At 49.7% G+C, this 15343-nt stretch overlaps 2 protein-coding genes across 6 annotated transcripts in view; both read right to left on the bottom strand.

Moving 5' to 3' along the window:
• The window catches only part of CPNE9 (copine family member IX), a 20500-nt gene extending 7721 nt beyond the window's left edge, over nt 1-12779 (bottom strand). The window contains exons 1-17 of one of the 2 annotated variants that reach the window (XM_012646658.1): nt 12533-12779; nt 11955-11995; nt 11785-11831; nt 11587-11690; nt 11097-11133; nt 10875-10877; nt 10541-10617; nt 6359-6422; nt 6135-6238; nt 5900-6004; nt 4372-4413; nt 3965-4040; nt 3803-3856; nt 2989-3050; nt 2252-2298; nt 1122-1303; nt 727-854 (exon numbers count right to left, since the gene is read on the bottom strand). In XM_012646658.1, the coding sequence (XP_012502112.1) occupies nt 727-854; nt 1122-1303; nt 2252-2298; nt 2989-3050; nt 3803-3856; nt 3965-4040; nt 4372-4413; nt 5900-6004; nt 6135-6238; nt 6359-6422; nt 10541-10617; nt 10875-10877; nt 11097-11133; nt 11587-11690; nt 11785-11831; nt 11955-11995; nt 12533-12600 (1241 nt within the window). In that variant the 5' untranslated portion in view covers nt 12601-12779. The remainder of the gene's footprint in view (nt 1-726; nt 855-1121; nt 1304-2251; nt 2299-2988; nt 3051-3802; nt 3857-3964; nt 4041-4371; nt 4414-5899; nt 6005-6134; nt 6239-6358; nt 6423-10540; nt 10618-10874; nt 10878-11096; nt 11134-11586; nt 11691-11784; nt 11832-11954; nt 11996-12532) is intronic. The other variant, XM_012646654.1, reaches the window with a different exon arrangement.
• A 1124-nt stretch (nt 12780-13903) lies between these two features.
• MTMR14 (myotubularin related protein 14) overlaps nt 13904-15343 on the bottom strand; it is a 49679-nt gene continuing 48239 nt past the window's right edge. For all 4 annotated transcript variants that reach the window (XM_012647072.1, XM_012647090.1, XM_012647081.1 and 1 more), the window contains one exon: nt 13904-14507. In XM_012647072.1, coding sequence (XP_012502526.1) covers nt 14324-14507 — 184 coding nt within the window. In that variant the 3' untranslated portion in view covers nt 13904-14323. The remainder of the gene's footprint in view (nt 14508-15343) is intronic.

The raw sequence follows: 15343 nt of genomic DNA, 5'->3' as shown, positions 1-15343 counted from the left end.
AAGAAGAAGAAGCAGCTGCTTATTGTCATCCATTATTACACCACCTTATAGGAATGAAATGGATGCTTAAAGAAGCTAAGTTGGTCAAGGTCACGTGGTTAGTGAGTGGTGGAGCCAAGATCACACCCAGGTCTGATGCCAAAGCTTGTGCCTTCACCATTGTGCTACAGGCTCTTCTCTCTCTTACCCTAACTCAAGGCCTGGGTTGTCGTTTCTAGGGAGTGGGGTTGGGGTAGTTTGTTGACACCCTCTCTGCCCACAATAAGGTATAGTCAGCCCTTGGTATCCATGGGGGGGTTAGTACCCATGGATACCAAAATCCTCAGATGTTCAAGTCCCTTATATAAAATGGCATAGTATTTGCCTATAACCTATGCACATCCTCCCATATACTTTAAATCATCTCTGGATTACTTATAATACCCAAATACTGTATAAATAGTTGTTATACTATATTGTTTTTAAATTCATATTTTTTTACTCTTGGGTTTTTTCCTCTCAGATATTTTTTATCTGCAGTTGGTTGAATCCATACATGCAGAACCCATGGATATGGAGGGTCAAATGTATTATATAACCTCTTTGTACCACAGCCTGGCCAACACCAAATCTTTCCTTTTCTCCCCAGTGCCTAAGTTCACACAAGAGTGGTCCTGACTATCCTTGGGGAGTCAGTTCCCTATCTGGCTGCCCTCATTTCCCCCAACCCCTACCCAGTTCCCTTACCTGGCCACCTGGTTGATGACAGGAGCAAAGTAGGTGGGCCCATAGAGCTGCACTGTGCGCAGGCTCTGGAAATAACTCTCCAGCACACCCTCGATGCCCACACAGTTGGGATCCTCATCATTGTTGTTCTGTCAAAGAATATGCCCTGCCAGGCTGAACCCATGCAGGGTATACCCAGGAGTGCTCTGATCCCAGCTCACTCCCTTTTTCCATCAGTGTCTTTCATGCTCCCCTCCAAACCCAGGCCTGCTCCCCTCCCTGCTTTGCCACCCTCTCATAGCTTCCTGCTCTTCTGCAGGCCCTTGCCCTTTGAAGAAATGTAAATGGAAGAAATTCATGAACTTGGGTGTGCCCGATGCCAGGGCATGGAATGTAGGCTCTGGCCCATACCATACCAGGGGGAACTGGTGGGAGATCCGTCCTTCTGGGGGCAGCTTAGCCCCAAAGCCATAAGCTGGGAAGAGCTTGTCACTGTCATAGTCCTGGATGATCTCTCCCACTGCCTTCAGGGCCATGGCATAGGCGCTGAGCTGGTAGGGACTCATGTAGTGCAGGGAGGTAGGCTGCAGGGGATTCCCTGTAGGGACACAGGAGCCCCAGCCTCATGGTTACCTGGACCATCCTTTTGTTCACCTGCTTATCCTTGTATGCATCTATCTACCTATATCCATTTATCCACCCTCTACCCATGTATTCCCTTATTATTTTATCCAATCATCCATCTGTTCATTTATCCATCTATTCACCCAATCATCCCTGTATCTATCCATTCATTTATCACCCTACCCATACATCCATCCACCCATCTACCTGGCCATACATCCATCTTTCAATCTACCTATCCATTCTATCCACCCACCTCTCCATTCTCTTATACAGCTATCCATCCATCCATCCATATATACATACATTCACTTGTTCACCTGCCATTTTTCTTTCTTTTCTATCCATCCATCCAGCAATATTATTTTATCCATCTATCCATCCAGCTGTCCCTCTCCATTTTATTCATTCACTTGTCTATTTTCATATGGATCCATCCACTCATCCCTTCCCCTATCTACTTACCTGTTACTTTCTCAACTTAAACATCTGTCCATTTGTTCACCCACCTACCCATCCCTACATCCACTTGTACCTATTGTACTCACTCACCAACCCATCTACCCACTCTGTTCATCAATGTACCCATCCGTTCATCACTCATTACCTATTCATCTATCTCTCTCTCCTTATACCCCCATTCTCTCCCATCCATCTATTTACTCATCCACCTGTTGAGCTATCTATCATTTCAACTTTCTTTGATACACCCATCCACCTATTGTCCTATATTTGGCACCCTTGTACCCAATAATCTCCCTCCAACACTCCTACCCCAGTACCATCCTGGCTGGGTTTTTACTTAAATCTGGGCTTCTTGGGTAGGTAAACTCTTATTCCAAGCTAGGAATCCAGACCAATCCCTAGTGACTCCCTTAGAATTCCGCCCCCCACCCCCACCAATCCCCCATCCATGCCTCACCATTGGAAGCTGTAAAGTCAATAGCTACTGTGAAGTTCAGCTGTGTCCTGTTGGGGAAGTAGATGAGTTGAGAAGTGAGGAACTAATACTTATTACAGCAGTATTTCTCAAACATTAATGTGTATCTGGATCACCTGGGGCTCATGGTTGGGGGTAGAGTCTAACAAATTCCCAAGTGATGCTGCTGCTACTGGCTCATGGACCACACTTTGGGTAGCAGAATTCAATATCTACTGTGTGACAAGTGCATTATATGTAATTTAATTTAAGCCTTACTGTAGCCCTGAAGTAGTAATTAATATCCCCATTTTACACAGGAGAAAAGTGAGGTGCAGAGAAGCAAAGTACCTTTCCCAGGCCGGCCTGCCTCCACCAAACCAAACAGAATGTCCCCTACAGTCTGCTTAGGTTTTCCCTCCCTCAGCCTCTCCTCCTTCCTGGCTATAACTGTTGCCTGGGCCCCAGTCAGGTTATTGGGGCTACCATTGAAGACCACTGGTCTGGCAGCCATCTTCCGAGGGGTTACTGGAAGCTAAGAATGAAATGCAGCCCCATGAAGAGAGCTAAGAGGGGAAACATTTTGCATTTTACAGAGCACTTTATAGTTTGACAAGTGTTTTAAAGTTTATCTTAATGATCTCATTGGCCCTGACCATCCATAAATAAGAAAACTGGGGCTCAGAACTGGGAGTGACTTATTGCCGGGCTTTCAGCCCAGAGCTTGGCCTGTGACTCACCCTCCCTTGATGTAATCAACAAACGTGAATTCAGAGTCCACAGAGAAGGAGAGCAGCGTCACCTGTGGGACAGAAGAAGCAGCCCTGACACTTTGGAAAGGGTGGTAGAAGGGAGAGAGGCATAGTAGGGCTTTGGAGAGAGGCATATGAGGGGAGGCACATGATTCCACCCCCTGCCCCAACCTGTCTCACTCTGTTCAGTTTATGAAAGGGAAAAAAGGGGAAGATGTCAGATACATCGTTGGATTTCCAAAAGTATATTAAATTGGGATGCTGGGCATAGTGACCTACGCCTGTAATCCCAGCACTTTGGGAAACCAAGGTGGGAGGATCTCTTGAGGGCAGGAGTTCGAGACCAGCCTGGGCAACATAGTGAGACCCAGTCCTTCCAACATAATAATAATAAAAAAAAGTTATCTGGGTATGGTAGCATGCACCTGTATTCCCAGCTACTCAGGAGGCCGAGGCAGGAGTATCCCTTGAGCCCAGGAGTTGGAGGCCACAGTGGGCTATGATCATGTCACTGCCCTCCAGCCTGGGTGACAGAGGGAGTCCTGCTTCTATAAATAAATAAATAGGGAAATGCAACTTAGAGTGTTTTTTCTTTTATTCAGCAAAAGAGTAAATTTTCCTGGGTGAGAAAAAACCAAAACCAAAACAAAACCTTAAGTGGTGCACCTTGTGCCCAACATTACTATATCTAAGTAATCTGTGCCTACTGCCTTTCCCTACCCCCCTAATATTTGTCATGCTGTGTCAGTGGGGACAGAAGCAGAAGGATCCAGGAAGGGCCAGAGCTCCAGGGAGTACTCACAGTTCCTGAGTTGACATATTTCTTCTTCTTACATTTCTTCCGAGGGTTAAGTACCTAAGTGGGGGAAGGTAATAGTGATGGTGGGAAACAAAGGAAGGGAGCTCCGGACTGAGTGTACTAGGATGGAGGGCTTGGGTAACTGAGCAGGGCTGGAACGCTCACCTCATACACTGTGAACTGGTTCTGGGCCTTGCTCAGCTCCCGGTAGCTAGTGGTAAATTCACCGATGAAATCGTGGCTGCAATGAGGCCAGGGGCAGGTGAGCAGCAGTAGCTCCTGGTTTGGAGCCAGGCCTAAACCTAATCTTTTCATTTCTCCCATCCTAAGCTCCTACTTGGCAGGGCACTGGGGCTGGGGCCAGAAGTGGGGCCAAATTAAGGGGAAGAAAAGGGAAGAGACAGTATACCAGAGAGACAACTTAGGGGATCAGTTGTACCCAAGACCCTGGTATCTCTCATTACCCTTCCTGGCTCCGAAGGCTACTTTTGGGTTCCTGGTGAATGTATCACACGTTATAAAGAACTTTTTGGGTTAAGCATAGGAAAAGGGACTACGTGGGGCAGTTCTACCTTCCATTGCGGTCCCAGTCATACACATCAATCTTCACTGTTCTGAAATGCAAGAGATAAACAGGCTAGGTATGTATGACAATCTCATCCACTTAACCATAAGCAAATCATCTTCCCATCCACTCATCTGTCCTTCCATCAACCTATTCATCTTTTAATCTACTTCCCAACCTATCTATTCATTCATCAGTCCTTACATGTACCCAACCACCTACCACTGTTACTACTGCTACTGCTGCTATTAGTACCACTATTACTATTCTTTTACCACTTACTGAGTCTTACTGTATTCCAGGCATTGTTCTCAGCACTTTGACAGATTGTCTCATTTAATTTAACAACTGCCCTATATAAAATAAGTACTATTATTCTTATTTTCGGATAAGGAAATTGAGATACAAAAAAAAGTAATCTTGCTAAGATCCCATAGCTAGTAAGTGACTGAGATTTAAACTCAGACATCCTGGTTTCAAAGACCCTATTCCTAACTATCATGCCTAAGTCATCCCATATGTCTATCTATCATTGTATCAGTCCATTTAACTCTCTGTCTATCCATCTAATCACCCATTTACCCATATATTTGCCAATCTGTTACTTATTAATTCATCTCTTTATCCACCTGTCGAACTATACATCCAGCCATTGACTGACTCACCAATGTATATAAACATCCATCTGTCCATTCATCTGCCCGACCAAACACCCAACTATATAACATCAGTCCATCTGATCATCCATTCACCTGCATAACCATCCAACTACTCATCCATCTATGTGCCCATCCATCCTTCCATCCTCTCACTTATCCCTATCCACCCATCTTTATACACCATTTATTCATTCATTAGGTCAGCTTTCCCGTCTATTTTATGCCCATTCATCAACTAATTCACCCACTAATCCATCAGTTCATCAGTTTGCCATCCATTCATCTATCTGTCCATCAATCTACCTGTCACTCCACCTACCCTTTTCTATTCCACCTGCTTTTCCATTCATGCATCTGCCTCTCCTGTCATCCATCAAACTCTCATTTACCTAGCTATCACCTATCTTCTCATCTATCAGTGCATCCATTTACTCATCTGCTCATCCATCCATCATCTGTCCATCCACTAATCTACCCATCAGTCCGATTATCCACTCATCTGTTATCCATTCATTTATCTCCTCTCTAACCACCCACCAGTCTTCTTATACATTAGTTCACATACCCATCCAACCATTCACCAGTTTATTCCTCCATCTGACCATCCATCCATGTATCTGCTCATTTGTTTGTTCATCTGTACTTTCATCTTCAGTCCACCTACCAGTCTACCCATCCACCCATCCATCCATGGATAGTCCATCTATCCATCTATGTGGCTAGCCATCTACCTCCCCATCCACCCATCTTCATGCCCCAAAACTCTGTCTCACTGAGCAGGACCCTCCAACACTATTGTGACACTTCTACCATCATTCTGGAAACCCCACTGTCATGTCCTTGGCCCCTTACTCCCCAGCTTATGCTGAAGCAGACCTATCATAGTCTCCATTGCACAGTGCCCGCACAGGGATGCTGAAGGGCTGCCACACAGGATTCAGCGTGTTTTTCACAACTTCTGTCTTGTGGCAGATAGTGAACCTGGAGGGGAGCAGGAGGATTGGAACCTGCCCTGAGGGTAGGACCAAATCTCTTAGAGATTCCTAAGATCCCCCCATTTATTAAGCATATGCCCCACACCCAGCCTGGGAGCCTGATGGCAGTGACTCACGTGCCATCCTCATTGCTCCTGTAGAACACGAGGAAGGGGTCTGATTTCCCAAAGAAATCCTTCTTGTCCAGCTTGTTTGCACACAGCTGCATGGTGGCAATGTCCTAGGGATGGATGAAGTTGGGCTGTTGATGCTCAAATTGCCCGTAGCCTTCAGACAGTCCACTAAAGGGAGTATGGGGAGAGAAAGGCACTCCTTGGTCTTTCACATGGCCCTTACTGACCCGACAATTGCTAAGCTCCTCTGCAGTCAGCAATATGGTCCCACACTTCTTGCCTGGTACACCCCTGGAAGCAGAAAAAGCCTATTAGTGAGAGGAAGGAGGGTAAACAACAAAGATTGGGGTGGCCAGTCTGGGATTGGGTGGGCCAGGGGATTCAATTTGCCATTTACTAACAGTCCCTTGAGTGTGTCCCCTTGTGTCCTGGCTGGCTCCTGGTAGGGAAGGGCCTGACCTTGGCTGGGGACGGATCTTCAGTCTGGTAGGAAGGGATTAGACTAGCTTAGGTGAACATCTCATAAGGTAGTATAAGAAAGACATGGGATTTAGAGTCAGTGGACTCAGGGTGAATTTTATGATTTACAAGCTGTGTGACCCTGGGCAAGTCATTTCCACTTTCTGGGCCTTAGTTTTCTCCTCTGTGAAATGGGAATCATGACTGCCTGTCAGGTAATGAAGAGATACGACTAAGTGCATGGAAGGAAAAGCAACTTGCAAGCTTTACAATTATGAAATGGTTATATTCTTCAAAGCAGACCCTACTACCTATCATATGCCAGGTGCTATGCTAGATATGAATTGGCCAGTTGGCACTCTCTAGCTAGGCTAGACTTTGCCCTCAGGGAGCTTCTAGGGGGAGGTGGAATATCAAAGCCAGTAGGCAAGTGGATGGAGCAATTCTGAATGAGGGACAGGAATTTCTATCCAGACCCAGGGGAAAAAGGGCTGGTTCCTTAGGTCAAAGTTGATGTTCTTTCTGAAGACTGTGAAGAGTGAGAAAAAAAAAGACAAGAGAAGCTTTCTCTCTTCTGATCCTAGAAGAGACACTTCCATGTGCTTGAAGGATACATACAAGGCTCCCCATCCCCAGTAGTAAGGGACCTTGTTGACAGGGGCCTGTGAACCATGATTCCCGCAGGGATCCAAAGGATGGCAGAGAGAAAGCTAGGTCGGGGGGTCCTAGGTTCAGTCCTGGCTCTAACTTGCTACGTGATTGTCCCCATGTTTAACACAAACTATTTCTTTGACTCTTTCAACCTCTGACTCTCCATGCTTTAACTAGAGGGAGTGTGATGAGGACAGGGACAAATTATTGATCCTATTGCCTCCTCACTGTTCTTCGCCTCCTTGATGTTTCCTTTACCCCTCACCTAGTGTGAATTCCAGACCATGATTGTAATAATCACTCCCTCGCATGCTGCCTTCTTCCTTGCCCTTCTCTCACTTTGATGTACTTATTATTTGGCAGAACCACAGCCCTAGTTAAGTCCAACTCTCTGCCTAACCCGTACTGCACCTGTGAAACTGAAATGGCCAGAAAAAACACACAATTATGCTAACTGATCTCATTTTAAATGCATGACCACAAACCTCAAGAGGGTCCCCAATGGTGCTTGGTAATCATACTGTACATCCCAAGGCCCTTCATTCTCCAGTTCTGCTAAATGGCAGTTTCACGCCTCCTCTGTCCTCAAACCCCCAAAGCCTCCTCCCCCATCCTCACTCACAGGCAATGACCTTGTTTCCTACTCACTGACAAAACTAAAGCAACCAGAAGAGAATGTCCACCCCCCACCACACCTACCCTGCCACCAGTATTTTCACCCACACAACTAAGACTCCTACGGTTGCTATAAATGTACTGTCCATGTGCCTATTTATCCCTCCGCTGTGTACTATATTTCATACCATCTTGTCTGCACAAGGACATCACTTCACCTCTTTTTATTACATTAAATTTTCAGTTCCTACTTGGTCATTCCCCTCAACATGCAAACGTGGTATCATTTTTCTCATGTTAAAAAAAAGGCCTTTGGATTAAACAACTGGAAAGACAGAATTGCCACCAACTGAGATGGCGAAAAAAAGTGAAGGAGAGGCAAGGTGAGGGGAGGAAATCAATCAGGAGTTGAATCTGACATGTTAACTTTTATATATTTTATTAGACATCCAAGTGGATGTCTTCAAGTGGAAGCCTTTGGCGAAAAAAAAAAACACAACAAAATCGAAAGAAAATTATAAACCTCTGGATTCACAAAAGGTCATGAAAAAAAATTATAAACCTATTCTTGACCTTACTTCCTGCTCCAGTCATATCTTCTTTTCTCTTTTCCCCTTTGTAGCAAAACTTGAAAGATCCCTTGACTCCCATTGTCTGCTTCTGTTCTCTTCTAAACCTCTTCAGCCTTCACCTCTTCTTCAAAACTGTGCTTGTTGGCTGGGCATAGTGGCTCATGCCTGTAATCCCAGCACTTTGGGAGGCCAAGGTGGGATAATCACTTGAGGCCAGGAGTTTGAGACCAGCCTGGGCAACATGGCAAGACCCCATCTCCACAAAAAATAAAAAAATTAGCCAGGCGTTGTGGTACATGCCTATAGTCCCAGCTACTCAGGAGGCTGAGGCAGGAGGATTGCTTGAGCCCGGGAGTTTGAGGCTGCAGTGAGCTATGATTGCACCACTGCACTTTAGCCTGGGCAACAGAGCAAGAGCCTGTTTCTAAAAAAAAAACCCAAACCAAAAAACTATGCTTATACGAGTCACCAGGGATCTCCATCTTGCCAAATCCAATGGCCAATTCCCAATCCTCACGTTATTAGACCTGCAGCAACATTTGATGTGGTTGGTCACTCTTTCCTTCTTGATATACCTTCTTCACTTTGCTTCCAGGATAACACCACCTTCTCTTGGTGCTCCTCCTACTTCATTAATTGCTCTTTCTCAGTCTCCTTTTCTAGATCCTCATGGAGTCTCAATCTTTGGCTCTCTCACCCTTTCTTGCTCTCATACCCCCCACTTGTCACTCCCTTGGTGATTTCATCTAGTATCATGGCCTTAAAGAACATCTAAGACTCATGTATCATATTGCCTATTTGACACCTCCACTTGGATGTCTAATAAAATATATAAAAGTTAACATGTCAGATTCAACTCCTGATTGATTTCCTCCCCTCACCTTGCCTCTCCTTCACTTTTTTTCGCCATCTCAGTTGGTGGCAATTCTGTCTTTCCAGTTGTTTAATCCAAAGGCCTTGATGTTGTCCTAGACTCCTCTTTTCCTCTCATATCTATATTGAGTCTTCAGGAACCTGTTGGCTCCACCTTCAAAATATATCCAGAGTCTCACCACTTCTCCCCTCTTCACTGCTGGCGCACTGGATTACTGTCACAGCCTTCTCATGGGCTCCCTCCTTCTACCTTTGGCCACCCACGGTTTATTCTCAACCCAGTAGCCAGCGCCATCCTTTGAAAGCATAGTCAGATCATGTCACTCCTAGGCTCAGAAGCTGGGGCTCCTGTGTCAGAGTAAAAGCTAAAGTCCTTATAGCAGCTACAAGGCCCTAACGGTTAACTCTCGAACTTGACCCTCCTGCCTTCCCCCTCACTTACTGGGCTCCAGCCACCCTGGCCTCCCAGCTGTTCTTTGAATGCACCATGCTTTTGTACTGGCCGTTTCCTCTGCGTGGGACATTCTTCCTCCACATGTCTGCAGTGCTTACTCTCTCACCTTCAGACTGTTGCTCCAAAGTTACCTGTCCATGAGGCCTACTCAACCACCTGCCCAACATTTCCAATCCCCCTTATTCTGCTTTACTCTTTCTCTTTTCCCACAGCACTTAATATCTTCTAATACGTAACTTACTTATTACATCTATTTTGTACTGCCTCTCCCAACTAGAGTATAGCTCTGTGAAGGCAGCAGTATTTGTTTTGTCACCATTGCAATGCAAGCCCCTCGAATGGTGGCTAACAGAGTATGTGCACGGTGGTATTTGTGGGATGGATGAATCCCTGGTGCCTAGAGCAGGGTGTGGCATACAAAACATGCCAATGCATATTTAGTGAGTGAATACAAATGGCAATTCCTGAGGATTTGATTTAGTCAGCGGAAGCTTCCTGGTGGAGAGGGGCTTGGAAATGGACCTTGAAGGTTGAATCAGACTTAGAAAAAGAGTGAGGGGGAAGAGAGAGAGAGAGAGAGCAAGAGGCAGAATATGTCAGGCCTGAGACTGACTTGAACACAGCAGCCCTGGAAACTGGACTTTCTCACAAGGGTGACGGGAGCCAGTGAAGGCTCCGGACGAGGGGGCAACCCCACCCTTCACTGCTGGCAGTCAGCAGCTTCCTCGGAAGGGAGAATTTGGAGGCTCCCACCCCTCTCCTGCACCCCTTCCCGTTCAGCTCACGTGAGGGGTCGCTCTACGCGGCTGCCCTGGCCTCCGATCACCTCTCCCAGGGCCAGGAACGCTTGTCCCAGGAAATCCTGTGCCAGGACACGGAATCAGCAAGACCAGGAGGGGCTGTGGGCACGAAGTCCCAGCCCGACCCTGGCAATGCCGCTGCACCAGGGCAGTGCCCAGGCGGCAGAACGTTCCCACCGCCTGGCTTGCGCTTTAATGGAGGGAGGTGGGGAGAGGGGTCTGCAGGCAAATCTGCTTCTCAGTCGGTCCTAAGTCCAAGCCTGCTCTGGATAATACGGTCCCACCCCACACTCTCCCGCCCAGCCCCGTTCAGCCTCACCTTCTGTGGATCCCAGCGGCGGCCGAGAACGAAGAGGAGCAGTGAGTAAGGGGCGCAGGCAGGAAAACCAGGCAGGAGCAGGACAGGGCCGGGAAGGTGGGTTGGGGGCCTGAAGAAGGTGGGGTCAGGGTCGAGGGGTAGGAGGAGTTCTAAGGAGGGTGGTTTAACACATCTAAGCGTCTCCTGTGTGCCCAGCCAGTCCGCGAGGGGACGCTTGCTCACCGGTTTGGAGATGTTGGTTTTGGAGTCAACGTTGTACCTAGGAAGAGAGTGGCACAGGCGTGTGGTGGGGCTGAAAAGGGGTCGGGCTCCCAGTCTCGGTTAAAAATTGTGGGTGGAAGGAGGGGCGGCCTTGAACCCGAATTCAACTTGGGACTCTTTTGGGACAGGAGTCAGGGTCGGAGAGGGTCAGGCCTGGGGCGAGGCCAAGTCGGGGCCTTGCTGGGGGTGGGGTCATGTGGGAGAGGGCGGGGACTGAGGCGGAGCTAAATTAGGGAGCAGAGCTGTGGGTAGGGCCAGGCCTGGGGACTGAACGGGACGGGATCTGACCTAGGGGCGGGGCTAAAACTAGGTGGAGCCCTTCAGATTGGGACGGAGCTAGCCGTGGGGGAGGAGCCAGGCCAGGAGGCGAGGCGGGGGCGGGGCCAGCCAGAATTCCGGGCAGATCCAGGTCGGGGGGCGGGCCAAGCCAGAATTCTGGGCGGGGCCTCACACATCGAAGCGCAGATTTTGCTTTTCCTCAAAGAAATAGTCCAGGACGAATTTGCGCACGAAGTCTGGGTTCAGCGTGTTGTCGATCACTTCGGTCCGTCCGAACTGGGCAAGGGGGGAGAGCGTCAGCGCGGGGCGTGCAGGGGCACAGGCGATTTCCGGGAGCGGCTCTGGGCTGCGCGGGGGATCTCAGACTCACCTCCCGCCACTCCTGGCTGGCCCGGCTTTGCGTGTAAAGCACCACCACTGCGGGTGGGGGGCGGAGGAGGGAAGGACGTCAGGCCGGCCTGCACCCCTCCTCCCCACCCCACCCGCCCCTCAGTCGAGCCCAGACCCCAAGTTCCCCCTCCCGGTCCTGGAGCCTCCTACTGGGGTCGGACTTGGAGAAGGTATCGAGGTCTAGCAGGTTCCTAGAGAAAAGCAACAGACAGACAGAGTGGATCATACTGGAACCCACCGCCGCGATGCTGCCCTAAGTCAGGCACCGGGGGTTGGGGGGAGAGGAGGGAGGCATGGGGCTCAAATCGAAGCTCCTTCCCCCATTACTACCCCGAGCCGGGGTCCGCGCTGTCAGCACTCTGGACAGCACCGGAAATCTCTGTCCAGGAACCGTGTCTCTGCGGACTCGATGCATACGCGCCCACACTGCCTCCAAGGCCCAGGAAAGAGGGTTCACCCCAGAACTTTGTCCTTTCGGGGCCCAGCTCCTAGTAGATCCTCGCGACCCACCCCTTGAACCTGCAGGCTAAGCCCTCTTTTGCGGGGTGGGACTGCCCAAGGAGGCCCCCTCCTCAATCCTACTAGCGACTCCCTTGTCTTCAGCTGTGATTTTCCAGCCCCCGATGCCTCTCCCCGCCGGGTCCAGCCCCGGTTCAGGCTGAGCCCCGGAGCCGGTTGGGGCTGGGGCAGTGCCAGTGCCTAAACCCTCCCCAGCGCGGCCCGCTCACCGGCAGGACACGGTAATTTCAATCTTGGTGGCTGGGACGCTGCGATCGGAGACTCCGCCGAGAGACATGGCTGGTGCCGCAGGAGGCTGCGAGCCCCGGGCCGCTAGGGCTAGGGGCGGTGGCAGTGGCGGGGCCAGCCCATGTGCTGCTGCTGCTGCTGCGGCGGCGGCTGCACTCCCTCCAGCTCTGCGTGCGCTCCCGCCGCTCCCGCCCTAAACAGTGGCCGCCAGCAGCAGCTGCTCCAGATGGCAGCACAGCCCCGCCCGGCCCTGCAGGCGGCCCCCGCCCCATTGGACAGCCCTGAGCTGGCGGGGAACCTCGCCCAGACCCCCAACTCCAACCCACATCTTGGTGGAGTGTGCCCTGAGCGACTCTCCCGGGTGGAAACCTAAGCCCCCTGGTGCTGTTGGTGGTGCTGAAGCATTCGGGGCAACTAGTGGGCACTGGGGTCGTCTCTTACTGAGCAGCTCTCAACAACCTTGTTTCTACCCTTCTCGCTCCCAGCCTGCCTAGGTCTCTGAATAGGAAAAGTTACATTTGTTTTTACTAGCTGTGTGACCCCGGACAAGTTACTCAACATTTCTGTGGCTCAGTCTCATTGACAGGCCATAATAGCAGCTACTCAGGGTACTGTAAAATTTTATGGGGATAACTCAAGTAAAGGACTTAGCACACAACAAGTGCTCAAAAATGTTCACTGGTATTATTTCTGTCCTCTGGGTATTCACACTGATGACCTCTTTCGTGTGAAAATCAAACCAGTAAGTGGTAGCTGTTAAAGCACTGTGTAAAGCCCTCTGCCCATGAACTCTCATGACTTCATGGTGTGAGAGAGACGTGGACACACTCTCCTGATACAATCTACTCCAGGTCACACTGTAGAAGAGGGTGGTGCTCAGCCAGGCCTCCCCCACCACACATGTGCACCAACTGCTATCCCCCAAGCTTCAGAAACCAGTCCCTCCACCATGGGCAGGGCTGCAGGTCACCTGTACCAGGATCGTGCTGCCTGCAACATTTTTGTTAAAGATGCAGGTCTCCTCAACCCCAATCCCCGCCTAATGAAGAGCCTTGCAACTCTAAGCCTAAATTTCAGGCAGTCCTGGTAATTTACCAGATAAACAGGCTCCCTAGGTGACTAGGACCCATTCAGGCCTGAGGACCACTACTCCTAAGCCTTTTGAGTACCTGTTCCCATCTCACCGAGGGGACTACCATAGCTCAAGAGTACAGAGGCACAACCAAGTCTCCAGTTTGCTTCCTGTTTCACCTGCCCCACCCCCCAACAATCCCTTTGTCCACCACAAAGGACAACTGAGAACTTTCCAGATCGATCCAGAAAGATAGCAACCAAATGAGGATACAAGAGAGTGGCCGTTCGAAAGGACTGATTTTATTTTGTGATCTGTGTCAAACTGCCTCATTCTCAGTGCAGATGACCCCGCCTCCTCAGGAAACAAGAATTAGGAGGTAGGGTCTTTTGTGAAATCATGGCCTCCACACGGTCCCAGGGAAACCCCACACAGTTCTGAGAGTTGATGGGAATCCCGGCAAAGACTGGGGTGGGTGGGAGGAGGCAGTCACGAGAGGGGGTGGTGGTCACCAGTCAAGAGGCTGGGGGTTGGAAAACCTTGTCCTTGGCCTTGCTTAGCTTTGGGACTGCCATGTGCATGATGGAGAAGGGGGAGTGAGACTTCCCCCGACTTGGAGTGCCCCTTGGCCAGGCATGGCTTTGACTCCACTAAAGGCTCAGGTGAGAGAGGAGCAGGAAGCCATCGTGCGCTGGCTGCTTCACAAGGTGCTACTGCCGGTGCCCCGGAGCCCAACGCCACGGGCAAATTGCTCCAGGAGACCCCCGATGGCACCAGAGGGACTGGGAGCTACTGCCCGAAGCCCCACCGTGCTGCTGTACGTGGCCAAGAAGGCTGAGCGAACCTCTTGGAGCCGAGTCTCTCGATTGCTCAGGGCTGCGATCCTGTGTGGAGGGAGGGAAAGAATGAAGACATTATCCTGGGATAGGATCCAGCATCCTCATCCGCACTCCACACTTCCTATCCTTGTGCTTCTGACTGCAGAAGGCCAGCATCTGTCCTGTGGTCATACCATCCTTATAGTTCAGGCCCCAAATATTTGGCACTATTCCCCTCTTAAAACTATTCCTTTCAGGCCTCAGGCTGCTTCTACCCAGAGCATCACTTTTATTAGGGCTCTGACCTTTCTGCTGGGAAAACAGCTATCTTTGTGATGACTGTGGAGGAGGGAAGCTAAGATGGAGGGAATGTGCCCCAACAGCTGTCAGGTTCCATTCCTCTGTAAGAATACGCTGAGGCATAAGTCTTACACCTAACAGTAAGGAGACTCCTAAGATCGAGCAGCAGCCTTTGGCTGTTGAAAGGCCTGAGTCTTGAGGCCAGGACTTGATGCAGATTGGGAGGAAACTCTGGCCCTAGAAGAACCCACTGACTACCCTGGTTTCCCCACTGGAAACCTCCAGGGCTCTAGCTGCACCATTAGTCACTGTGGTCTCCAGGTAAATAGCTGAAACGGTGGTGGCTTTTCCACCAGGATTTGAGTTCTGATTCCATCTCCTTTTCCTCCCCTGGCCTATATGGATACTGCTCACAGATGGAAGCCCCTCTTCTCTCCTCACCCTGGAATTATAAGTCAAGAAGGGGAACACGTGCACAAACTTGGGCCTATCGAAGTGCGAACTCCAAAGCTGTCTGACATCCCAGAGAGCCTTCAACAGAAGAGGCCCACGGTGTTGGCTCTATACCCAACCTCTGTACCCAAAGGTCAGGTACTCACATA

This window comes from Propithecus coquereli, unplaced genomic scaffold, assembly GCF_000956105.1.
Source record: "Propithecus coquereli isolate 6110/MARCELLA unplaced genomic scaffold, Pcoq_1.0 Scaffold107, whole genome shotgun sequence".
Lineage (NCBI taxonomy): Eukaryota > Metazoa > Chordata > Mammalia > Primates > Indriidae > Propithecus > Propithecus coquereli.
This window is presented reverse-complemented; position numbering and strand designations above follow the sequence as displayed.